This window comes from Diuraphis noxia, unplaced genomic scaffold (genome assembly GCF_037042655.1).
Source record: "Diuraphis noxia isolate RWA-SAM2 unplaced genomic scaffold, SU_Dnox_SAM2 contig0001, whole genome shotgun sequence".
NCBI lineage: Eukaryota > Metazoa > Arthropoda > Insecta > Hemiptera > Aphididae > Diuraphis > Diuraphis noxia.
Genome location: NW_028301711.1, coordinates 81,884,118 through 81,912,056, shown reverse-complemented (window position 1 = coordinate 81,912,056; position 27,939 = coordinate 81,884,118). Strand labels below are relative to the sequence as shown.

At 29.5% G+C, this 27,939-nt stretch overlaps 4 protein-coding genes across 4 annotated transcripts in view; 3 read left to right on the top strand and 1 right to left on the bottom strand.

Moving 5' to 3' along the window:
* Nucleotides 1-5,741, top strand: part of LOC107168023 (uncharacterized) — a 34,322-nt gene extending 28,581 nt beyond the window's left edge. Inside the window, exons 4-5 of the mRNA XM_015517278.2 lie at nucleotides 4,715-5,071; nucleotides 5,158-5,741. Of these exons, the coding sequence (XP_015372764.1) occupies nucleotides 4,755-5,071; nucleotides 5,158-5,359 (519 nt within the window). The 5' untranslated portion in view covers nucleotides 4,715-4,754 and the 3' untranslated portion in view covers nucleotides 5,360-5,741. The remainder of the gene's footprint in view (nucleotides 1-4,714; nucleotides 5,072-5,157) is intronic.
* Nucleotides 503-928, top strand: LOC149062053 (uncharacterized). The gene has a single exon (XM_089215192.1). The coding sequence runs from the start codon at nucleotides 503-505 to the stop codon at nucleotides 926-928; it is 426 nt and encodes a 141-aa protein (XP_089071318.1).
* Nucleotides 5,742-14,748: 9,007 nt separating the features above from the next.
* LOC149062052 (general transcription factor II-I repeat domain-containing protein 2-like) lies at nucleotides 14,749-15,909 on the bottom strand. The gene has a single exon (XM_089215191.1). It carries the CDS (start codon nucleotides 15,907-15,909, stop codon nucleotides 14,749-14,751), a length of 1,161 nt encoding a protein of 386 aa, XP_089071317.1.
* Nucleotides 14,969-27,939, top strand: part of LOC149062050 (tektin-1-like) — a 44,034-nt gene continuing 31,063 nt past the window's right edge. The window contains exons 1-4 of the mRNA XM_089217365.1: nucleotides 14,969-16,614; nucleotides 27,086-27,450; nucleotides 27,534-27,719; nucleotides 27,800-27,886. The gene's annotated coding sequence lies outside the window, so the exon portion shown is untranslated. The remainder of the gene's footprint in view (nucleotides 16,615-27,085; nucleotides 27,451-27,533; nucleotides 27,720-27,799; nucleotides 27,887-27,939) is intronic.

Genomic DNA, 27,939 nt, shown 5'->3' with positions numbered 1-27,939 from the left:
GATGCTGACCAAGGTGGGTATTTTTTCTCAGTCGCACCAAGTGGAACAGGTAAGACATTCTTAATATCATTAATTCTTGCAAAGACACGTTCCCAACAGAAAATTGCTTTGGCAATTGCATCGTCAGGCATTGCTGCAACTTTGTTAGATGGTGGACGAACAGCACATTCAGCATTGAAGTTGCCATTAAACATTCATAACAAACCAAACGCAATGTGTAACATTAAAAAAAAAGCGGAATGGCTACAGTGTTGCAAAAGAGTGCAATAATAATTTTGGATGAGTGTACTATGACTCATAAACATTCTCTTGAAGCATTTCATAGAACTATGCAAGATTTGAAAGGCATCAATAAAGTTTTCGGTGGTACTGTTTTACTACTGTCCAGTGATTTCCGGCAGACTTTACCAGTTATTCCTCTCACTCTACTTTTTCCGATGACATCAACGCATGCTTAAAACAATCGTTTTTATGGACAAGTGTTGAGACACTTCGACTGACTATGAATATGGGAGTACAATTGCAAAATGATCCATCGGCACAAGTTTTTTCTAAAAAATTGCTGGATATTGGAAATGGTGAAATTGAGTTGCATCAATATATACAATACATAAAATTACCAGATATTTTCTACACTGTTGTTGAAACGAGAAATGAACTAATTGAGAGTGTCTTTCCGGATATATTGAATTATTATTTAGATCACAATTGGCTCTGTAATCGTGCTATTTTGGCAGCAAGAAACGTTGATGGGAACGAAATTAACTTCCATATACAACAGATTTTGCCCGGTGATTTGATGTCTTTTAAATCAATCGACACAGTTATTGATGAAAACGAAGCCGTACATTTTCCAACTGAATTTTTGAAATCTCTGGATTTGCTAGGAATGCCACCACACAATCTTCAATTGAAAATTGGTTCATAAATTATTCTACGTAATTTAAACCCACCTCAATTATGTAACGGCACACGTTTAGTCATAAAAAAAATGACCGAAAATATCCTTGAAGCAACAATTTTGACGTGTAAATTTAAAAGAGATATTGTCCTGTTGCCACGTATTCCACTGATAGTGTCAGAATATTTAAAAAGCTCCAATTTTCGATTTGTTTAGCTTTTGCGATGACCATAAATAAATCTCAAGGAAAACATGTTTCTCGCTTGGACAGCTATATGTTGCCTGTTCTCGACCTGACATTAAATGGTCCCAAATTTTGGGGCCAGACTTAAAACCTCGAACGTGCTTTTGTCGTCCCGCAAGACCACGAGTGTTAACCCTTGGACAATCGTTTTTACTCTTGGGTTAGGCAGCTTCCTGGACACGGTTTACCTTCACTTCCGCTATCGTCCTGTCTGTTGGAACGTCGATGACGAAGTGGGTGCTCGTTTTTGCTTGACGACACTACTTGTCCAGTGCCGAAAGCTTCTTGCTTCCGGACACCGCGACCTCATTCTCTCTGGGTTTTTCTTTTGCAACACTTGTGTATGACAAGGTAGCAGGTCGTTGCGCCGCTTTGGATGTGGTCGCTGACACGTTCCCTTGCGTCTTTATCGTCTCTTTAAGCTCCAATTTCTCCCTACAGAGAATTTCAATTTCGTCACAATTACTGGCATAATCCTTATTTGCCCTTTTTAGCTGAGCCATCTCCTCAGACTTATCAGCCAGAACTTTTGTTAATTTTTCCAAGATACTGCTTAGCTCTGTGACCTTAAACTGGGTTACACCCTGTAGACGGCTATTCTCCAGACACACGTCCGTCTACAGGTTCCTGATCCCAGTTGTGTGCTCAGAAATCCCGTTAGCCGCTGCTACCGTCAGCTTTTCAGCCAAGTTGTCTGTCTGCGTGCCTGTCTTCTTTTTGACCATCCGAGAAGATGGACCCGGGCTGGTCGGGCCCCGTTTTTTGCTGCTTGTACAAGGACTATGTGGTTTATGGGAAGCCTCAATGTCCATAGCACCATTGTCACCAGCCTCTGTATTTGGTGGAATGTTAGGGTTACCACCATCCCTCAGTCTAAGTACGTCCGTTGTTAAGTTAATATTATTATATGGTTTACACTGTTTTGATGCCTTCATTTGATAACGACCCTCAGGTCGAGCATCGCTCCTAGCAGTTGGATCTAGGTTTTCCGTAGTCCAACCTCCCTATTAGGGAGGCCCCGAAACTGTTTTCTGGTGTATTCTTGTTAGTTGTTAAGGAGAGCTGCCCTGGTGGCCTTGTACCCTCTGACTGACGGCCGGTTAAATTGTTGGTTGCATGTCCGTGCTTACATGTTAGAACGGTTCAGGCTCGGTCATCTCGAACGAGGGTTAATGCCTCTTAGCGATCGACCAAAGGTGCGTCCGTGTGGAGTCACCACGGCAAGGTGGGCTTTCTTCGAACCCGAAGAAATCAAACAGTGCATGTTTTATTCTGTTCGAATAGATGACATTGTTATTATAACTCAAATTAGTTTTTCATTATAATTTATTTAATTAGAAACAGAACATTGAAATCAGCACTAAATTACTTATTTTTGTATTTTTTACAGAGAACACTTAACATTTTACTTTATTATAAATATTTAAAATAATTAAAATTAATGATTGTGTTATATTATAAGACTTATTAGACTAAATTATATTTAGAAACACGTCATTAGAAGGTATAAATAGCATCAGAAGAATCAAATAATATTTAAACAAGTGGTTCTCAATTTAGTAACGAAATGAGCGCCACGCTCACTACGATACTGATGAACTGATGACTGGTTAAGATTTGTTAATAAAAATTCAGAATTAGTTTACCGTTTTCTAGGTTTCCATAAGGTTAGTGATGAGCATACAGCCAGGGGATTATTTAACTTGATAAGTTCTGTTTTAAATAAGTTTGACATTGAGAAAAATTTAGTTATCCAATATTACGAAGCTAATGGCAAGGCATTTGACAGGATTACAAGTGAGAATAAAAAATGTTGCACCCAATGCAATATTTACTTACTGTTTAGCATATAGGTTAAACTTTGTACTGCAAAATGGCTGTAATATGAATTCAAAACGTCCTGATAAAATCGTTGAGAGTGATGGATTAAAAGAAGTTATGCTAAAAATCAATAAATGGTTTGCATTAATTTTTAACAACTACTCCATCCACTAGCGTTTCAGTTGAAAGAAGTTTTTCTTTCCTTAAAAGAATCAAGACATACTTGAGAAATACTACTTTCCAACAACGTTTAAGCTCTTATCAACAATGTTAATTGAAAAATTATTGATGCGACAACTTAAAGAAACCGAACCATTTAATTTAATTTTATATAAAACTTAACAGTCTTGTTGGCAGCTTTAAGTAGATCGTCGGTTTTTGTGGTTACCTCGATGCGTGTATTACCCATTACGACGATGTCGTCCGCATAAGCAAATATAGAGTATTCCCCTAATATTTCCACGTCTTGATATACTGGCACTGTCCTTACCACTTTTTCAAGGGCTAAATTAAAAAGTAATGGCGACAAAGCATCGCCTTGCCTCAGGCCCGTATTCACATCAAGACTTTCAGATCATTCATTTCGGAATTTAAGACTTTATACGCGGTGTTGGAATTACATTCTTTTATTAATTGGATTAATTTTGAAGGTATTTCAAATTCTTCTAAGGTTCTCCATAATTTGTTTCTATTGATGCAGTCTTAAGCTTGGCTAAAGTCAACAAAACATAAGTGCACTTCTTTTCCAAATTCAAAATATTTTTCTAATTCGTCTAATCGTAAATATATGTTCAGTGGTAGATTTCCCTTTTATGAATCCAGTTTGATATTTTCCTATTATGTCTTTATATCTCCAGTCTGTGTAATATTGCGGTAGATAAAATTTTATATCAGGTATTTAATAGCGCTATCCCTCTATAGTTTTTTGTATCCATTGTATCCCCTTTCTTATATATTGGGCAAATAATTGCCGTTTTCCAATCCTGAGGGATTTGTTCTTTTTTCCAGATTTCTTTGATTAAAGTACATATTTCCGAGAACATTTTTGGGGTCGAAATTTTAATTAGTTCAGCATTTATGTTGTCTTCACCAGGTGCCTTGTTGTTCTTTAGCATTTTTATAATTAGTTTAATGATTAACTTTAATCTCATTTTCATCTGGTTCAGTGATCTCTGGTTGTACTGTATAACGAAGCGGGTGGACTTCTTCCGGAACGTTATTGTCTTGATTTATATTTAAGAGATCTTTAATGTAAATTCGAAACTTATTTACAATATTCATATTTTATTTAAATTAGTACAGGTTTAATTGTCTACAAATATATTGATCTAATTTTGTGTAAGTAAATACAACGAACTTAGAATTAAGTCAAATTTTTTAATTGTGTAGCTATGTAAAAAAAAATATTAACATAGTATTTACATGTTGTATTATGTAGTAGGTTTATCATCTCGTACTTTTTTTTTTTTCCGTTTGAACCGACAGCAGGGGAGGATCTGTGTGATTATCATCTCGTACTTACTTTCTTATGGTATACCCATCTATATAATATTTTTTTATCTAAGTGTTTTAAATAAGAATTTATCACTTCACTACTTTAGTGTTCTAATATTTAAATATATAGTTCCTAATTTTAATCGAATGTTTAATAACTATAAATTGCTTACTATTGGGCAGTATAAGAAATTACAATTTATCGATTCATTAACCTACAAATGTGCTGTATTATATAATTTTAATTTTTTCAGATTTGTTTCTTTATACAATATAATACTTAAAATAAACACCATGGATGTGAAATCACATAACGTATTACTTACTGTCAAAGATGAGCCGTATGTTAAAGAAGAACCAGATGTAAAAGAAAAATTTGTAAAACGAGTTAAGTACCGAAGGCGACCTAAAGCCATACCTCAGCAAACACCATTTTGCCCTCCGTTTATGGTCAGATGTGATAACGATCGACCACATTTCAACTACCGTACAGTATGGGCATGTAGAATTTGTACCAGAACACTATTAAGTAAAGCTGCCGCTATAAGCCATGCTGCTATTTGTAAGCTACCCATTACAAAAGAAGAAGATATTCCAATTGCAGATTTGAAGTAAGATTAAATGAATATTTTTGTTTAGTAGTTGCAATTACAGTTTAAAAAAAATTTTAAATAACTTGAACATTTTTATTTTCTAGTTATATGGGAAAAAACATGTGTTATCCGTGCAAATATTGTGATAAAAAAATGCGAAGAAAAGTGGTCTGGCTAAAGCATTTGAATGAGCATGAGAATCCAGATTATGATGAAGATAATTGGGGTGTTGATGTACTAATAGAAAATTTGAAACGACCAGTAAAGGTTGTTTCTATAAAAATGAAACAGGAACCTGAGTTATAATTAGGGAGCGGATGTTTATGCTCCAAAAAATTTAAAAAATATGCATGCAATTATGCTTAAAAAGTATAAAAATATGCTTAGAAATTATATAAAATGTGCATCAAAAAATTTTTATTTACAACTTATTTTGATTATTAAAAATTGAAAATATATAGGTATCAAATAATTATTCTTAAAATTAAAACTTTAATAAGAACTGTTGGTTGATTGTTTGTAAATCTGAAAATAAAAAAGATGGGTGGATATTAGAAACCAAGTACTAACTAAGCATTAAATCATTTTAAAATATACCTAGTAATTGGGAATTGCACTGGATAATCAATGTTTTATTTAAATTATCAAAAGTAAATTTTCTTCTGTTATCCAATAACAACATTTTTAATTTCGAAAAACGGCGTTCTACATCGATAGATGAGGCAGGAGCATATTATTTGAAATAGGGTAGGTCTGACGTAGTTAGTTTTTCTTCCATGTCTTGAATAGTAATATGATTTTTTCCTGTCAAAATGTTTGAAATTGTATTCAATTTCTTCAGTCCATGATTTTTATCATAAAAGCTATCAAGTTTGGTTTGTATAGATTTTCCTACATTTCCGGGGACTTGAAAAATTTTAGCTATAACTTCTTCGACTATTAAAATAAAATCTGCCAATAGGACGCCTTGTTTTTCTAAGCTAGTAATTTTATCCACTAAAAATCTGAAGTGCGTTTTAATGAAAATTAAATCATTTTTTATGGTTTGATCTTCCATCAACGTTTTTATAATATTAACGGATCTTGCATCATTTTTATCAAAGGTTTGCATAACTCTAAAAATGTATCAAAATAATCGCAATAATATACCGCCGAGTCCAACTATGAACCCCAACGTCAACGTGTAATAATTGGTTGAGGCGGTAAAGAAATTTCAGGAGCAATAGTTTGAAAAGCCCACACCAACTGAAATAATGACAGCACCTCTGGAGAAATTGTTTCTTCTAAATCCGTTATTATTGAATTGAAGAGAGAAATATATATATATTTGCGGAAATATTCTACTGCAGATTGACCTGGCTGCTATAATAATAATGTGGCTGTATTTTTGCAAACATAAATTAATATACCTATAAGTAATATAATTTATAACTTCATTTGTCCAAGCAATATATTTGTTACACTCAAAATTCATTGTATTTATTTTAACACATAAAAATATATCAATTAAGTCAATAATTAAAAAGCAATGTAATTAATAATAAGCTTATTAATAGCAGGTGAAATTATAATGTATCACATTAAAACGGAATGAAAAACAAATTTTAAAACTTAATATTTTATTATATTCAAATTTTATAAAATATCTAGTTATTATAATAATGTGTTACTGGTGGTATTAATATTATTATCTTATTAATTATCAAATAAAATTATTATATTTATATATAAATCTACAATACTGTGAACAGGTTGAAAATAAATTATTATTCATTACTATTTAATTAATTATTAATTAAATATTATAGTTTTTTTTTAAATTTTTTTTTTTAATTGAGTAAAGAAAATCAACACAAAATTAAATTGTGAAAAAATATACATAAGAATTCCAAATATATATATTCTATAATATGTTATTTTTCTATATAATAATTATTCTCATTTTGTATCTATATAAATTATGTTTGCACTACCTATTTTTCCTTACCTATAAAACTTTTAAGATTTGAAATAAACATATTTGTTTTATATTCAGAGTTGTGTTTCATATGTATTGGTTATATCAACATGCTTCTAAAAGTAAAACCAATACAAATTAAGTAATTAGTAAAATAAATACTGTATGTCAAGCATCGTTAAATATACTTTAAAAAAAAACAATAAGGACACAAGGAAATATGTTAGCTTTTTAAAAAAAGATCCACCACTTTGTGCATTAGTTCAGTTAAAATTAAATCACAATAATCCTATTAATTCATGTGGTGAACTCGGATATTTAAGAGTGTCTGATGAAGTAAGTAGGTGTAAACTAATTCCTTTGTTTAGAAATACATTTATGTTATTTTCTAGACATGAAAAAAATTCTTAGGTATATATTTAGATGATATTTTTAATCTTGAATAATAATTCTGAAAAGGCATAACACATTTATATTTAAAGAAAACCCGCAATACCTAGAATATGAAATTAAAATTGAGTTTAGATTTAAATTAGTTAAAAACTAACTAAATGTCATGTAATGTCTCACTTTCAGTGGCGGCTCGTCAAGGGAGGCAAGTGAGGCTCAGCCTCACCTTAGTATTATAAAGAAAAATGAGTGACATATTCTATAATTATTGTTATTTCCAATCGACTTCAAGAATATTAAAATACTCAATAATATATTATACATTTTAAAATACAAAATCTTTTTGTTATTAATGTTATTAAATATTATTATGTACTGACAAAAAAAATGTATTTTATCGTGTATAATATTATTATGATAGTACGTCATACTTCGCCACTTTATTCTGATATTTCAGATAATATTGAGTATGGTTTATCATTTATAAATTTTTAAAGGTTAATATTAAATATTAAATTGAATTATTTTAAATGTTAACTTAAAACTCATTTTTAAATAAACCCCCCCCCCCCCCCCAAAAAAAAAAAAAAAAAAAATAATAATAATAATAATAATAATAATATTTAAAATTGTGTAGTAAATACTAAATAGCTTAATAGAGATTTAATAATAATAAATATATATATATATATAATATAATATAATATACAATTATCTGTGTTTAGTGATATATTGACATTTGTTTTGACGCACTCTACCGATGAATTATTTTAACAGAACCTTCAAGATTTTAATTTTTTTGGTGGGAAATTATTTCCCATTGCCTTATGGTGTGTTTACATTTTGAAAATATCTGCCTAACCCATTATACGGTTCACGAGCCGCCACTACACATTTGTGGCGCAGTCAGAAAAAACTGGTTTCAATTAATATTAGCTAAAATATTATATTAATTTTCCTTATTTTTCATCAGCTGCATTTTGTTTGTGTATTAAAAACTTTTCTTCTGCAATACTTAATACATCATATGTAGATAGTATTATCATCGATCTTTTTTACCTCTGTTAGAATAAATAATAATAAAAAATATTATAATTTGTATCAATTATCGAGTAGTTTTTTGTTGTTGTTTAAATGTGTTAAAATTTATATTTGATTTAAGTAAGTATATTTTTATTTAAGTCCAAAATTACTTACGTTTTGATTTTAGCTATTTCTATTTCAGCAATCAGCTGTAATTGAGCATATTTAGGGAACGGGTTTTTTTTTTAGATTTCAATTTATAATATTAATCTAGCTTTTCATAAAATACGTTCTTTTCTTCCATTTTTATTAAAATTTGTTATATGAAATAATATATAGGTACACGTAAAAACTGCAAACACATTTTGATTTTATGATCCTTGCTGGAATTTTATGTAGCTTACAGTGTAAATGAATATTTGTATCTCTTTCATTGTTTGTAAATTTTAGAATTACTGATATTAAATTGTATATAGTTTATTAGGTACCTTGAATTATATTTTCCTGATTTGTTTTTTCTTGTAAGTTATTTATTTTTTCTTCGTTAATAAATTTTGAAAAACTATCCTTTATTAATTTTATATTGTTTTTAGTATTTTTTGTGTATTTATTGAGTTCTGTAGTTATGTTTGTTAGATCTTTATGGTCTGATGCGAAAACGTTTTTAAATTTGTTGGTCTAACATTTCTTCATTTGTGTAAAAAGTTTTTAATTGTTTTTCTGTTGGCGACATTATAACAGAAGTGATATAAATTCCAGAAAAATTGAATTCCTCTTTTAGATCTACTATTTAATAGGCCATTATTTAAATCTAACGTATCGCTATTGTATCGCTTTCTCTTATGTTTTTATTTATGGTGCTTAATATATCTATTGTTTGGTTAACAATGTTGCCAGGCGCGTATCCAGAATTTTATTTCGGGAGGGGCTAATGGACATTTATAAACATAGTAATTTACAAGTAACAATAGTATTTTTTTTGTTTTAAACAGGCACATCTTGATGTTTGACATGGGCTTTTCGATTTACATGAACAAGAAGAAAAACCTTGTCCCCCTGTTATGACTGACACAGTTTCTCGAACAGTTAGCTCTTTGTCCAACACAATCTCGTCACTCGTTAAAAATGTCTCACATTTTTTTAAACAATCTCCTCCATACCATCCTTTAATCGTCCATGTTTAGTTCCTAGCTTATACAGTTTATTTTTTTTTCAACAACTAAACATATAATATTTGGTGGATCTGTAGGCCCTCTTTCGACTTTTGGAACAGCCATTACCACACAATCATTAACTTCAAGGTCTAGAACAGCTGCATAACTAGTCTATAAAAGAGAATTATAAATATTTTTATTTTATTTTTAAAATTGTGTTATTTAAAAATTTACCTGCAACATTTTTTAGCAAATTTTTTAATGCCATCAAAGGCTTTTTTTCGTTGCATTTTAATCTGTTCTTTTTTTCTACATAAGTTGCACATAATAGATCCAGCTTCATCTTAATTTTCCATTTCATTTATTTCAATTTTACATATATCACATGTATAATTAACCGTTGAACATTGTAAAATCTCTTCAATTTCTTCAATTTCTTCTTCAGTTGTAATAGTTTGAACAAAATTATTTGGAAGTCTTGAACTTGTCAATCCAACTTTTGGGTCATTTCCAAATAACGCGTTATATGGGCTTCTACCAATAGTACGGTGAAATGAACAATTTTTTTGCCACTGAACAAATTGAAGACCGACCGACCATCTCTGGGACACATTGTCTTGCATCCATGATCTTAACATATGTTCAACGTCTTGATTGGCCCGCTCAATACTCCCTTGACTCTGAGGATGCCTTGGACGTCCATGTATAATAACACACTCCGGCCAAAGTTGTTTTAATTCATCGATTACAAAGTTAACAAACTCTCGGCCATTATCACTTTGTAAAATACTTGGCGCTCCAAATGTTAGAAAAATACTTAGCAATTTAGTACTAACTTCTTACTTCTATAGCCCTTTTACTTTCCATAGGACGGAGGGATATACATTTTGTATTGTGATCCTGATAGTTAAGTATCCATTTATACTTTCCATCTGGGACAGACTGAAAATCAATTAGGTCCACTTGTCCTCTTTCGTTAAAATCATTTGATGTAATAGGTTTAATAACGAGTTTGCGGTTCATTGACTTCTTACAGATACAAGTTTGACATACTGTTAAAAAAATTTCGATAGCTGGTCTCGGAATGTAGTACTCTTTTTGTATTGCCATTCGAAGTTTGACATTTCCACCATGCCCAGTATTTATATGAAAGCTTTTTATTTTGTCATATAAATCTTCATAGCTTACTATATACCTATAAATAAAATTTAAGTTATTAAGAATTATATTTTTTTATGAAATAATATTGTCATTGTATTACCTAATATTTTCTTCGTTTTCTGTAGGTTTGTATATCAAAAACTTTTGGCCCGCAACTTTAAACACTGTATATGTTGCGAGTAAATAATACTCTCGGCGTGTTTTCGTACATCTAATGATAAAAAGTATATAATTTCATTTATAATTTTTATCAGTTCAATTAAGCATATTTTTTAACGTTGAAGTAAATAAATACTAGTATAATAATTATAAAAAATTACTGTGTATAAAAATTACATAGATATTACGTTTTAGAATCTGAGCTGAGCGTAAGATCGTAAGAATGTATTCAGTTTTATTAATTATTTTATGTATGTGATCACTTTTTAAAAAAACATTAAAAATACCAAAAAAATTATGAGTATGAAAAATATTTAAATATTTCAAAATTCTCATAATTTTAATTCACTTAAAAATTAAAATATCGTAAAAACCCAACGAGAGAATATATAATGTTCTTACCAAAAAGTTTGATAATATTGGCCTATTCACAATAAGATATAATACAATATAATATAGATAAAGTAATAATAATAATGATATTATTACAATATACGTTATATAAGTTACATTATATTATTAATTTACACAATAAATATAAAATTATACGGATATTAATTTTTTTATATTTATAGCACATACGTTTAATAAATTATATTCGTGTTATTTCTCTTCTCTCATATTTTGTAATGTTGGTATGGTTTTTATGCACAGTAAATTGTCATTGTAGTATTTATTTAATTATATAAATTCTTACGTTTTAGTTTTAGCAGCTTCAATCTCGGTGATCATTTGAATTTGTTCCTCTTGACTAAAAGGTTTTTTCTTCGGCTTCGTAACATAATATTCTTGCAACTTTTCATAAAATAATACTTTTTCCATATTTTATTATTTTATAAAATAACGTATTAGTAAGTCAATAACTACCAACAACTGCAGGTATACCTAAGACAGGCTGGCAGACAATAAAATTGTCAACGGGATCATACGCTATCTGTACAATGTACATCTGTATATTACTATATATCTATACAGTCATTTTATATCTTATCTTGAAATTATCAGATCGACTGAAAAACTAGTTTATACAATTACAATGTACGAGTTACAAATTATAACAAGCAACTTTTATATTTATTTAAAACCCAATTAGGTATAGTAATTTTACACAATGTGGATAAAATGTATTTCATCCACTTCATGAAGAGGTTAAAAAATTGTCCATATAGTGTAATAAAAAGTCTTTTCACTAAATGGATAAATTTCACTAAATGGATGCGACATATCGACAGTAGAATCAAATTAAAACCATCGAGGAGGCAGTTTACAATAGTCTTATCTTGTAGATCGCGCTGCAAATCATTACAATTTTTATATGATATTGTAATTATCATGGAGTATTTTTAACCTATTCTATGATAATTATTAATTCTAAATTTTTCATTTTTTGTTTTTCGATTTTTAATTTATTCATATTATATTATCTTCAGCAAAATGCCTAGTTGTTTTGTTTATGGCAGAACAAGGAATAACAATTCAACAATTGAAGATATTTCATTTTATAAGTTAAATAATATAAGTGATATTTTTCATAAAATTAATAACATTATTATTATTAATACATTTAATAATATTTGTGTTATAAATGTATTATGGACAATAAACATACCTATATTTTATTAAAATCATAATTTCAAGTATAACTAAGAACCATCCAAATGGAAAAACAATAAAATTATAATTGCACCATATTTTTTTCGCAAAACAAGGTCACACTGTATACAGGAGGCATTTGTCGCTTCAATTTATTTCAAAACGCCATCTCTATATTACTCACGAAGACTAGAGATAAGGAGGCCAAACTCTACCACAAAAACCGTTCCGTAAAACATCGCAGACTAATTTCACCACCAGTCTGCGTGGCGGTCAAATGCGAGGCTGGATTGGAGTAAAATTAACCCGTATTAGATAGGGACATACTCGACTTTATTACCTTTAAAAAATTATAATTAAAAAACTAAAAATGGTAATTAAATTAGAATTTCACCATCGTATTCAGCGCAAATTTATCTTTAAGATTAAATTACAAAAATAATATTAATGTTCTAAATTTACGTAATAAATGTACATACAAATAGTAAAAATGGGTAAAAATGTAACAGTAGGTATTAGGTACATATTAGGTATTAGGTACATATTATTCATATTAGGTATTTATTACAGTTTGGATTTTTTCCTGTTTTTCCATTGAATTCCATTTAACAGATTATATTTTTTGTGTTTAGAATTGCCAGTTGAACAACCAGGGGCATTATAATTTCGACTCATTTTTAAATATTTTTATGTAAAACTTAATTTAATTTCATAATTAACAATTAACTTAACACGTAAAAATATCGTAAACTTTAAGTGCAACTTTTTTATCAATATTTCCTCAATTTGGTGAATCAATCGATATCGTAAATATGAATCTACTGCTATAAAATAATAAAATGCACCAGTATGTCTATAAATAATTAAAATACTTAATTTAAAATAAAATGTATAACGTAAATACAGAATATTAGTTTTTTTGTAATTTATTCTTAAAGATAAATTTGCGCTGAATACGATGGTGAAATTCTAATTTAAATACCATTTTAAGTTTTTTAATTGTAATTTTTTAAAGGTAATAAAGTCAAGTATATCCCTATCTAATACGGGTTAATTATACTCCAAGTCAGCCTCGGATTTGACCGCCACGCAGACTGGTGAAAGAAATTAGTCTGCGATGTTTTATAGAACCAATTTTTGTGCAGGCGGCCAGCATAGTTTGGCCTGTCATTACATCAGGATCGTCGATATTTTCTTCTTGTGGTTCTGCGGAACTAGTTGATGCCACTGACTGAGATATTCGACGTACCTTACTGACAACAGCACCCTTGCTTTGTTTAATTGAAGGATGATTTCTTTTAATGTGGTTGCGTATATTTGTTGTGTTACCACATGACTTTACTGAAGCGTGACATAATTTGCATGTCACAACTTTTACATTAGACGTTTTTTCAAAATATTCCCAAACCACACTCCTAGGTTTCGACGACATCATGTGCGATTGTGCGAACTGCAAAAACGATTCACGAAATACCAGTATACCACGTGCGTGGTGCGACTTCGGAGGTACAAACTACACTCTACGAAGTTTCACTAAATTTCAAGTGCGAACTATAAAAACGTAAGTCTGACTTCGGATCGGAGGTACGAACGTCAAAACAGTACGAAGTACGAGAACGTAGAGAACGAAAAGATGGCTGGTAGCGTCGGTAGCGATAAACGAGGGAAAAAAACATAGACATATGTGCGAGAGAGACAGACAATGTGCGGTTAAAGTGTGATTAAAGTTATAATCTCTTTGATAAAACCGCAGTTTTATAAAGTCATGTTCGCCTCACATATTTCGTATCATTCCTGGTATATTCTATTATACGTCTATGGAAAAAAATTGCCGATTCTTATCAAATCGAATCGGTCCGTCCAAGAATTGATTCAAAAAATCGATTTTTCGATATGAATAAATCGATTCTTTGCAGAATCGATTTTTTTAGCACATCACTAGTTTGGCCTCCTTATCTCTAGTCTTCGTGATATTACTCTATGGCAGGGGTCGGGAATCTTTTTGTAGGAAAGAGCCATTCTTTTAAAAAAAAAATACAAAACTATGATATCCAGGGAGCCGCACAGGTTTGAACAACCTTTTTTTAGTAGGCAATAAAATAAAAACATAAAAGGTATAATACGTCTTAAATTTAGAAAATATAGAAAAACTTTATTTAATTAATTCATTATTATTATTATTATTATTATTGTTTATACAAATATAATATTATATAAATTAAACACAATAAAACACAAAATAACGTATCTATTTAATATTAGTGGGATTTTTGACACTGAATTTCTCCAGACAGCTTATTCAATTCTGGAGAATTATCTGTAGTTTTCAACTTCAAACAAGCATCAAGGCTGATATCATTCAGTTGATTTCTTAATTTATTCTTAATAAAGTTCATATTTGAAAATGTTTGCTCACAAATGTAAGTAGATCCAAAAATGGTCAAAATTCCGAAAGCGACAATTTTTAATTGGCTGAAACTTTCGGGAAGACTGTTCCATACGTCAAATATAACTTGCTCTTCTTTTTGACATTTAGCGAGTTCCGTCCATTTATGGTTCGCAGCTATAAATCCTTTTTCCCTTTCCAGATTTTCAATATCCGTTTTCAAATTCTCAAATTTTGTAGACCAAAGATCTTTGGTTTTTAGTTCTATTAATTGCAATGAAAATAGTCTTTTGTTGACATGTGGAAACGATGGAAAATTAATTTGTCCAGTCTCCACTATGAGTGGTGATGTCAAGAACTTCAACGTAGATTTATATTTTCGAAAATCTTCAAAACGTCTTCTAAACGAATTTTTCATGGATTGAATGGCCGATTTAAAATACTCCAAATCAATAATACAACCTGAGCTTTCCGTGTACTCTTTCAAAGATTCAAAATGATCAAGATTTCCGCTGCCAATATCTTCTGAAAAAAGCTGAAGTTGTTGTTCGAAAGAAAGAACAGTTTCCAGTAGTGTATGTGCTGTATTTCCCTTACCTTGAAGCTTTTTATTTAAGTGATTTAGAGATGAAGTCAAATCTACAGCAAAATACAATTTTTGTAGCCACATATCATCGCTCAATTCGGGGTAGTTGATGCCTTTATTCGTTAAAAAATCTTTTATGGGTTCGAAACAATCTGTAAAGCACTTCAAAACAGCCCCTCTCGATAACCAACGTACATTATTGAACATTAGAAGATCCTTGTATCGGGCATTAACTGCATCAAATAATGAACGAAACTGTCTATGGTTCAGAGGTGAAGCTATGATTTTGTTGATAATTTTCACTACTAGTGCCATGACTTGGTTAATTTCAACTGGAAATGTTTGAGCACATAAAGCTTCTTGGTGAACAATACAATGAAAATATAGTAGTTCATGTTTCACATTTTGGCCAAAAAGAGTAACAAATCCTTTATATTTACCAACCATATTTGGTGATCCATCAGTGCAAAGAGATATCAGCTTATCTAAATTGATCTTTACAAAATTCTGTAATTGCAGCACAAATGTCCTCTCCTCGAGTTTGTCCTTTGAGTGGTAGTAAACCCAGTAATTCTTCATGAACACCCGTAGACGAAACATACCGTCCCATTAAAGTGAGTTGAGCGATAATTTTAACGTCACATGATTCATCACAAGCTAAGGAAAATACAAGTGACGATTTCAGATCGGAAAACTGTTGTTCTGTGATATTTTCAGCCATTCTAACTCTCAATATAATTTCAGCTCTATCACGAACAGTAGTTGCCGACAACGGAATATCCTTTATTTTATTGATTATTTCTGTTTTCTGTTTTTGATAATTATCCAAAGAGCCGCACGTTGCATGTTAAAGAGCCGCAGGTTCCCGACCCCTGCTCTATGGGATGGGTACAGACTAGTGCTGGACATCAAATCCGGATAAATCCATATCCGGATTACCAATCCGGATCAATCCGGTTTGAAACAATCGTCATTAATCTGTTTATCCGGATTACGGATTAAAAATTATCAATCCGGATTATGATACCAATTCAGATTATTTTAAAATGTCGAAAATTTGGCAGAATTTTAAGAAGATTGTGGACGAAACTGGAAAGAGCCTATCAATTTGCAATGCTTGCGGGAAATCGTTTAACACAGCTGGCAGCACAGGTAATTAAACATTTGTATTGTGTACCTTAACGCAGTAAATATTATAACAGCAAAAAGAAATTGTTTATCAGGTAAAACGGCCAAATGGTTAATCTTTCTTTCTCATAACACAAAGCAGCAAAATTAAAATAATATTTGGTTTTTTTTTATAATGTAACATTTTCTATGTAAAAAAATTAAATAAAAAATAGTTTTTCAAATTAACCATGTGATTTTTATTTAGTTACTACTTAGTACTTACTACTTACTAGTTACTAGTTATATTTTCATCATTGTATGGGGTAGTTATTTGTTTATTTTATTATAAATCAACATTAAAGTATTAAACACCTTTTTGGAAAATATAATGATCTAATATGAATTAGCATGTGATAAATAATCAATTTACATAGAAATAAAAAAAAGAATATAGATTGATAGTTGATACAATAATTATTATTGAATTAGTAATTAACTTAATTAATAATTAATATAACAAACAAATATATTATATGTTAATTATAGTAGATACTATATTATATTATCATACATAATATCATGATGTCTGTACTTTGTTGATTGTTCATAAACATTATTTTTAAATTATTAATTCAGCTTTATAAATTAAACCCGTTACTAGGATTTACCGATTCAATCCGTAAATCCGAAAAACGGATTGAATTCGATAATCCGGTTAAAACGGATTGAATCCGCCAATCCGAATTCTGTATTTCAATCCGTGATCCGGATTAGGCAAGCCAATGTCCAGCACTAGTACAGACCACAGACTTCTATATAAACTAGATAAGTAACTTCAGACATTAGTTGAAGCCGGGTTCCGCCATTTTCTTGGTTGGCAAATAGTATGAAATATTATATATGTATTTATGGTAAAAATTAATTAATGTTGTATTGTATTTTATTATTTCTAGACTTGTTGTTTGTAACAAAACAAAATTATTTTATATAGGTCATTTTGTCATTATTGTTATATTTCACCTATAAAAAAATTTATAATTTTATTTTATTTCTTATACATTTTGTGTATGCCAACCAATGTTTTGCCAACCAGCAAAATGGCGGTCGTCTCCGTGCGGGCTTCACTGACAACAATGTAAATATTATAAGAGTACCTTATCTAGATAGTATAGAAGTCTGTGGTACAGACGTACAGTTAGGTCCTTGTGATAAGAGTTGGACCCCTTGATAAGAAATTATAGCTGATAATCTTAATCAAGAGTTCGAACTCTAACCTCAAATAAAAAAATACAAATTAATACCAACCATCAGGCTTTGTAAATATTTCAGTACGATTTTTGAGTATATGAATTTCTCATTCTCACCCTGGTTCAAGTCGTTCAAGACCAGATACATTATTTATCCGTAATTTATCCGACGGTCGAAATTTTGAATGACCCTTGATTAATAATTAACGGCAAATGGTTACTCATTTTACGTTTCCCGCTACTGTTCGATGGCTGGCCGTTGGCTCGGCTGCTTGGTTCAGCATGTTAAATTGTTAACGCAAGTCAAACTTGTATTTTTTTAGTTTTTACTTTAATTATAGGCTTGTAAAAGAATTGTGTTTAATGTACCTATCTGAGTGTTCATATTAATTACCCATAGATGGTTCACTACATTTGAGTTTTTACCCATTAGCTGCGTTTAGACCAAGAGGATTAAGGACAGTTTTGGAACGCGCCGTTCCATCATGCGTGATATTAAAAGGATGGAACGTCCCATTCCATCATTTGGTAATTAAAAATTAACCAAATGACTATCACGCGTGATTGGACCGTGCAAGTTTTTTCACGTGGTGGATTGTACATGCTAATCATTTCCTAATTAAAATGAAAAATTCCATCACGCGGGTTGGAGTGATCATTTGGAACGCGACATGACAAAACTGTGCGTGTAAACAGTATTTACAAACGATTGTACACGATCTATCATGTCCTTTAGTCATTTTAAAACTTTGACCACTCCACCGTTCAAGCAACTACAGTTAACACGTACCACAGCACCTGTACACTACTAATATTTGAAAAAACGTGTTTATCGTACCTACTTAGTGTTTAAAAATGTCCTCTTTAAGAAGAAAAAAACAATTAGTAGGATATGCTGCTGTTTACTATATACATATGAATATGGTAAAAGCACGATCTCCAAGATCAATTTGGATGAAGAGTTGGCTGTCAGATAAGACAAAATTTGGTCACTTACCATTAATTAATGAACTTAGAAATAATAACCCTGAAGATTTCAAAAATTATTTAAGAATTGATGGAACAACATTTGATTTCTTACTAAGTATAATATATTTTCTAATTTTTTTTTTTACATTTTAGTGTTGTTCAATAATTAAATACAATTTATAATTATCTGCCTAGGTTTAGTTGGCCCATTGATACAAAAAGAGGATACCATCATGAGGGAAAGTATTCCTCCAGAACAAAGATTGTTAGCAACACTAACATTCTTAGTTACTGGTATGTCTTACCAAAGACTAAAATTTCCAACTGCCATATCAGCTAGCAGCTTATGTGAAATAATACCTGAGACTTGTGATGCAATTTTTAAAGTTTTGAAAAAGGATTACCTTACTGTAAGTATTGTATAAATAACAGCATCATAATTTTTTTTTTTAGTAATTTATAGTTATTGATAATTTTACACCAATACGTTTATAATCTATTCATAGTTGGTACCAACCCAGAACCTTAAAGTTGATTTAGTATAAAATAAAAATAGCTATAAATATAGTGAAGATAAATTATTTAAACTACATAAAGAGCTGTTGAACACAATAATGTGATTGTTCATCATAAAAAAAAATGTCTCATTTACTATTCAACATTTTGAGTCTTGTACCACCTACACATTATTACAATTTAAATTTTTAAGATACCTACATAGGTATGAAGAGAAACTTTTTTTAATTAATAAATGTGCCCAGTAATTATTACTCTTGACATAGAATATTATTAAAAATAAATGTAAATTACATAAAATAATATTTATTTAACATGGTTATCATAAATAACAAAAAAATAAATATAAATCACTTGTTGTGTTGAAAAATAAAAAAACAATTTAATATGTAAGTAATAAGTGTACTGTATGTTATTCACCATAAACCTTTAAACTTGGAATAATTTAAACTAAATACATTCTTTGTAATTATAACATAATATATAAATTATTAATAAAAAAGAAATGTAAAATAATAGTATTTATTTAATATAATTATCATAAATAACAAAAAAATAAATATAAATCACTTGTTGTGTTGAAAAATAAAAAAAACAATTTATGTAAGTAATAAGTGTACTGTATGTTATTCACCATAAACCTTTAAACTTGGAATAATTTAAACTAAATACATTCTTTGTAATTATAACATAATATATAAATTATTAATAAAAAAGAAATGTAAAATAATAGTATTTATTTAACATAATTATCATAAATAACAAAAAAATAAATATAAATCACTTGTTGTGTTGAAAAATAAAAAAACAATTTATGTAAGTAATAAGTGTACTGTATGTTATTCACCATAAACCTTTAAACTTGGAATAATTTAAACTAAATACATTCTTTGTAATTATAACATAATATATAAATTATTAATAAAAAAGAAATGTAAAATAATAGTATTTATTTAACATAATTATCATAAATAACAAAAAAATAAATATAAATCACTTGTTGTGTTGAAAAATAAAAAAACAATTTATGTAAGTAATAAGTGTACTGTATGTTATTCACCATAAACCTTTAAACTTGGAATAATTTAAACTAAATACAATCTTTGTAATTATAACATAATATATAAATTATTAATAAAAAAGAAATGTAAAATAATATTATTTATTTAACATAATTATCACAAAAAAACAAAAAAATAAATACAAATCACTTGTTGAGTTGAAAAATAAAAAACAATTTCTGTAAGTATAACAGTATGTATAGACTAGAACATAGTTATCATGAGTAACAAAGAAATAACATTAAAATATCATACTTCTGATCAAATTACATGTTAATATAAGAACAAGAGTTGGAAAAATCAAGAGCAGATTCATCGGTAATTTTTGCATCATCATAATTCCACTGTAAATTTGGCATATTATTTACCATAGATTCATCAGCAACCTTAGTTTCAGTAAAATTTATAACGTCCATAGAAGAAGCAGAATAAGTGTAGCTTAAAGGAGAGGTGGGTCTGGAATGTCTGGATACAGATGTAGCAGGGTTAATGACAGGATAGGTAGTGATTTCATTTGTAGAAGGAGTATTTGGAAAATAATAATGATTGTTTGAATGATCTGTAAATTAAATAACAATATTGTAATTAAATATAAGAATATAGCATTGTGACTAGTTTTATAGAAATACTTTTAAAATCATATTTGAAAACAGATACAAATACATTCAAAAAATATTTAAAATACTATTAAAATATTTAAATACAATTACTCAAATAGTTAAAAACACTAATCAAATTAATGAAACAAAAAAATTCATACTTATATTATTTTGTAGTCCAATGTCTGGTGTCAAAGTATTTAACAGTCCTTTAGACAGTACTGTGTTAATCAACGATTCAGCAATAAGATATTGAACTTGAGTCATTTTGCGAGTTTTAGCAGCAACACAAATTCCTAAAGCCTCAAATTCATCGATATCTTTGCAACTATTAATTGCTTCTGTAATGGTTTTTGCAAAATTTAGACTTTCATCTTTTTTTCTTTTTTTTGATGGTACAGTGGTGATATTTTGTTTTGATGAATCAAAAGTTTCCTTGATAAGAAAAAAAAACAATTAGGTATTCATTTCAAATAATTGGTTTAATTGGTACCCAGATCTACTACAAACAATAATTAGGATTAATAATAATAATAACTTTATTGCAACAATAACATATCTTTACATATTAAAACAAAATAATAAAATATAGGTACATTATAAGCAAATTATAACTTTGAAATTATATGAAAATTAAACAATATTGCAGTACTCCCAAAAAGCAGAGCTTGTGCTGTGAGTACAGGTTATTAAAAATATTAAATGTTAGATAAAAGTATTCTATTGGAAAACGATAATTAAAAAATATAAATTACATTATATAACAGCATATTAAGGAGACTTAATTAAACTAAAGCAAATATATAAAGATCATTTAAAGGAGTACAAAAATCTAATAACAAGAGACAATTAAAAATTTTCAAAAAAAATAAAATAGTACTGAAAACCTTTTTTATTGTTTAATTTTTAGTTTCCAAAAAATAAAAATGAATGGCTATCAATCAGTAAAGGGTTCAAAGATCAATGGCAGGTCATCAACTGTGGAGGTGCTCTTGATGGGAAGCATGTGCGGATTATACCACCGAAAGATTCAGGAGCCCATTTTTACAACTATAAGGGCTTTTATAGTGTGGTGTTGATGGCATTGGTTAACTCTAATTACGAGTTTATCTATGTTGATATTGGGAAAAATGGTAGATGTTCTGATGGAGGAGTAATCGAACATACTACATTCTACAAAAAATTATTGGCTGGGACATTAGATTTGCCTAATAATTATGAAACTGAAGAAAACTTGAACTTTTCATTCTTAGCTGATGATGCATTTGCATTACATAACCATGTGTTAAAGCCGTACCCAGGAAGTGGAGTTACACATGAAGAACGGATATTCAATTATAGATTGGCTAGAGGCAGGAATGTAGTAGAAAATGCATTTGGACTTTTAACAAGTCGATTTAGAGTTCTACATACAGCTATAAATATGTCACCAGATAATATAAAAAAAGTTGTTCTAGCAATTTGTGCCCTGCACAATTTTTTGCGAAAAACAAGTAACTCTTATGCTTCAAATAATACATTTGACAAAGAAGATATGAATACACATGAAATTATAAATAACGGCGATTGGAGAAATGAAGCAGCTGATATCACTGAAATTCAAAAATTTGTACAACGAAATGCTCATTGTGATGCAAAAATTAATCGGAATAATTATAAACAATTTTATAATGAAAAAGGGAAAGTAGATTGGCAAGAAGAAATGTTGCAAAAGGGAAAAGCATAGTAAAGGTGGTTAATAAGAATACGTTTAGGAACCATATAATATAATATAGGTATTAGAACCATCATTCAGTAGGCATAATATAATTTATTGAATAACTTATGTATACTTTTCACCAATAAATATTATACTGAAGAAAGTACACAATTTATATTTATTTATTTTTGAATTATTTATATGGTTAGGTGGGTATTACCTACCTAATATGGAATTGATTTTAAAGGTTTTTTTTAATAATTATTTAATCATTTTTTTAAATACATTACATACCTGTGCAGGCATTCCACTGTTTAACTGTTTGTTGACTTCCTCCGTAAGAGTTGAATCATGTATATTTGTAGACATAGCATCATTATTTTCATCATCACTTAAGTTGGAAATGCTCTCCTCGGGAGTCTCTTGTTCTTTCGTAAACAAAAGTTGATTATAATACCAGAGTGATGGTACGTGTACACTGTCAGTGGATGAACCAGTTTTATTTCTTGTTTCATTCCATTTATTAAATTCTTTCCTAAATGAACCACGTAGACTTTGTACTCTTTGTACAACCCATGTCTTGTTTGCATCAGGATACACAGTTTGTGCAAAGTTGGCCAATTTTTCATAGGCCATATTTTTCAAATTTCTATTAGTATAAACCTTCTTGTCTTTAATCTTCCACAGACATGGTTGCTCTCTGTATATACTTATAAACTCGGTCAAAAATTCTTTCGACCAGTTGCGAATATCCAACATAACTATTATTATAGTTAGTATACAATTAAAACAGTAAACAAGTCGCTAAAAACCACGCACTTCACTACTTCAGTTAAAACTAAAAATTTTAAATTCATATAACAATAAACAAATTTGAAATTAACAAATATGCACATGAAGTTTTACTTTAGTATTTGTGATAATTTCATTTAGTTATGCTTATGATTGTTATGAACAAACTAAACAATAGATATAATGTTGATAATGGAAATGTAATTGGCGGGAAAAAAATAATAAGCAATTTACTAATCATGTATGATGACTAGAATGCTCAAAAATCAGTGTTGCCTGTGAGAGAAAGATGTGACAAAGAGATGGCACTTACTAATGTTGTTACTACCTACAGTGGCGTACCCAGGATTTTTTAATGGGGAGAGCTAAACAAAACTAGTTTCAATAGTTATAGTAGTTAACAGTAATATTTTATTATTATATACTTTTTATAACACATACATAATATATTATTGATATATTTATATAGTAAGAAATAGAAACTGTTTTATAATACAAAATGTTATTATTAGGGCCCGGATTTAAATGCACTTAAAACCATACAAATATGCTCTAAAATAGCCAAAAATGCCCTTAAAAAATGCATTTTACCTCAAAAATGACCTTAAAAATACCATATATTTTTTTTATACAAATTGTAATTTATAAATGAGACATAATAATTATTTTTACATTATTAATTTATTATTTTATTAAAAAAAAATTGACAATGTGTATGGAAAAACCCGATGAACCTTTTTAAATATCAAGAAAATAATTTATTTTTAGATAATATTTTGAATAGGCTAAGTTTTATATCTATATTGAATTATTGAACAAATATGCATTAAAACCAACAAAATGACCCAATGATGCTAAAAATGCAAAATAAAATTTGTAGCTTTCAAACCCTCGTTACATGAAACGAATTATGTACTTAGAAAGCATTGTGTAAGATCAACCAAAAAAATATGCACTTTGCATTGAAATCCGGAACCTAGTTATTATTTATGTATTTAATTTAATTTAATTTTATATATACATATGAATACTGGGCCCCACTGAGATTATATATTATTTATTCCATAACACGGCCAATGGGGGGGGGGAGGGGCTGAAGCCCTCTTAGCCCCCCCCCCCCTGGATACGCCACTGACTACCTATGTTGTCCTACACATGACGATTGACGATATCATATTATATTCATTTACCGCGACATTATTTTAGTTAGGCTCTTGGAATTTGGTACCTATGTATACCTGACTTATATATGACTTTTCATTAATTGTATAGAATTAAATAATTACATATTCATTACACAACTAATATTCAACTATTTATTAATACCAGAAGATTACAGTAAATAAAACCATCATTACATTTTTTGTTACAAATTTATGTTAAAAAATATTAATTTCTTAACTAGTTAATTACTCACATTTCATTGATATAAAGGTGTACGGTCAGGCCCGTATTTAAAAATTTGGCGCCCCCGGGCATATAATTTATGCCCCCCCCCCCCCACTACAATAAATAATAATATAACACTACTTAATGTAAATCGTTTAATACTTTTTTTAATGAACAAATTAGAACATAAAACATTTAAACATACAATTTCCTTTTTTTTTTAATATAATTTTTTCCTTGCTTGATTATTGGCGAAATCTTAAATTATGTCACTATAATTAAACTCATGAGTTATTTTTTATTGTATTGTGCAATTTTAACTAACAAAATTTGTGAATAATATCTAGGTGATTATTATTTATACTAAACTATAAACAACTGTAAATAGTTTAAACCGTATAGCATAGGTAAAAATAATAAAACTTACCTCATTATACAATATAGTATAAATATTACATCAATCGACAATCATCAATGCATAAATTCATTTAACTTTCATACAGTATAATAGTATACATATAAGTATTATTAAAAACATACTGATAGTATCACAATTCACGATGCAAATATCGATATCACTATAAAATTATCATCGTTTTGGTTTATTGGGTAAAACATAGGCGTGCGCAGGGGGTATGCAGGATATGCGGCTGCATACCCTGAACGGCCTGAACAAACACAGAGCCTCACACATATCAAAGACCATTTTTCAAATTAAAAGTGTTATATATTTTAATCCATGTTTATAATAATCTATTATACGAAATATTATAATTAATAAATTATAATTTTTATTAAATTTATTTTGTTTATTTTTACAAGTTGTATGATATAGGTATCTGATTCTAACTATTTTGAGTTATATGTTATTTTTATTTTGTATTTATATTTGAGTTTTAGTAAAAAATTTTTTGAATTAAACAGTAAAACATTTCAATATTTATGTATATATTTTACTAGAATTGTACATATAGGTACCAAAAATAAATTTCAGGGGGTGCCAGTCAAGGCCAGATACAGTGGCACTTAAAAGGGGGATCTCCCTCATCCCCCCTGTATCCACCATGGCACCAGTGGCAACCTTCTGCATACCCTGGAAAAAAGGCCTGCGCATGCCTATGGGGTAAAATAGTACCTAAACCAATTTCTAAAAATATTTTTTGAATATTTTATCATCCAGCTATTATTATTAATATTTTGTCGATTGTAGGCAGTAATCACGGACTAAGATATACTATTTATATTTTATATATTATATTATAATTTATATTACATATCTTAGTCCATAGCAATAATACCGCTATAGACAGTGATTCATAACATTTTTCTAAAATACAAACTACAAAAATATTAAATAAAATGCAATTATTTTTTTTTTTCATTACATTTTTATAATTAATTTCTCTAAAATATTTTGCCGCCCCTAAGACATGGCGCCCCCGGGCATTTGCCTACCCGTGCCCCCCCCCTAAATACGGGCCTGTGTACGGTGTACCTATATATTATACTAGCTGCAAAAAATATAATACTAGGTGGAATTTTAGGGGTTAATACCACCCCTACGATATATCAGGATAACGAGGGTCAAATGACCTAATTAATTAGCAAATTGTCTTTGAGGATGGAATGTGTGTCTAAACGCTTCCATAAATGTAAATGATAGCCTTTCCTTTCTATATTAGTCGTTTGGAAGAAACAAATGCCTGTGAAGCGTTTAGACGCACAAGCCATCACATGCATTTGTCATCTACTAAAAACCGTGTAATTTCCTAAATCATTTGCTAAATCATTTTCTAGTATTTACACGCAAGGTTTAAAATACAAAAGATGGAACGGCGCGTTCCAAAACTGTCCTTAATCCTCTTGGTCTAAACGCAGCTATTGGCGCAACTATAGACCTAAATGACACGTTTTTGTAACACAAGTTTAACAGTATTATTCATTTATACTTTGTACAATAACAGCTCATATGTTATTACACTGACAAATTTAATAATCTAATTATTATTATAATAATATAATACTTTAAAAGCTACAAATAACATACCTACATTTTATATTGTGTACTATTTTCCTTTTTTTATTGTGCTGTACTTATCTAACACTTATTCTGTATTTATATTATTTGCAATATCCTTCTAAATAACTAAAATTAACAATTAATTTAACCGTTGCTGTAACATACAGTCAACTAATTTTGAATGTGATGCATTCTTAAAAAACTGCCTTTGTGTGTTATAGCTTGACATAGCTGCCATAAACTATACATTCCTCCAGACACAATCGAGAGCGAAAAGGTTGAGACAATCAAGGCGCCCAGAATCGCCTCAGGACATCCATGAACTATCAAAAATGTTGAGGGATCCCCGAAATCTAAATTAGGCTTCTACATTTCAAATTCCTTCTACAGCATTTTTCAATCAAGAATGATTGTAAATGGAGTAAGCGTAGGAGTTATATTTGCAAACATTTCTGCAATTGACAGATATTGTCAAGAGTTAGCTACAGTAGAGATGATTGGAATAGATGGTACATACAAGACACTTCCTCAAGTGCCAGGAGACTAGCGAAGTTTTCTGACATTTCAAGTGCTATACAAAAGTGTAGTAAGCAATTTATTCTGTTGATATTCGTTTTTAGTATATTACTGTTGTCATAATATTTTAATATATTGTTTTTACAATGTAAGCATTTCCAATGGTCTATGTCCTTTTGGGGAGTGAAACAGAAGAAACATACTCTGCGTTATTCACTGCCATACGCAATATTCTACCTCTGAATTATGATAAAATCCGTTTTGAAACTGATTATAAGCGTGCTCTTATGAATGTTTCCAAATAGTGATTTGCTCTGCTGTTGGTTCCATTATACACAGGTAATACAGAAAAAATTTTTATGATCACACCTGCCACATAAACCTAATATTATTTATTTAAATTTATATGAATGTTACAGTCAGTTGTTAGATATTGTCACCGAAAAGTTAATGGTGTTTTGAATTTGGTGAAGAGAAATGAAGTGGCAGCTCGTATTTTTAGAATGGTAAATTTGAGTTTTGAAATTTGATTTACAAGTAAACATTGTTGTATTTCAAA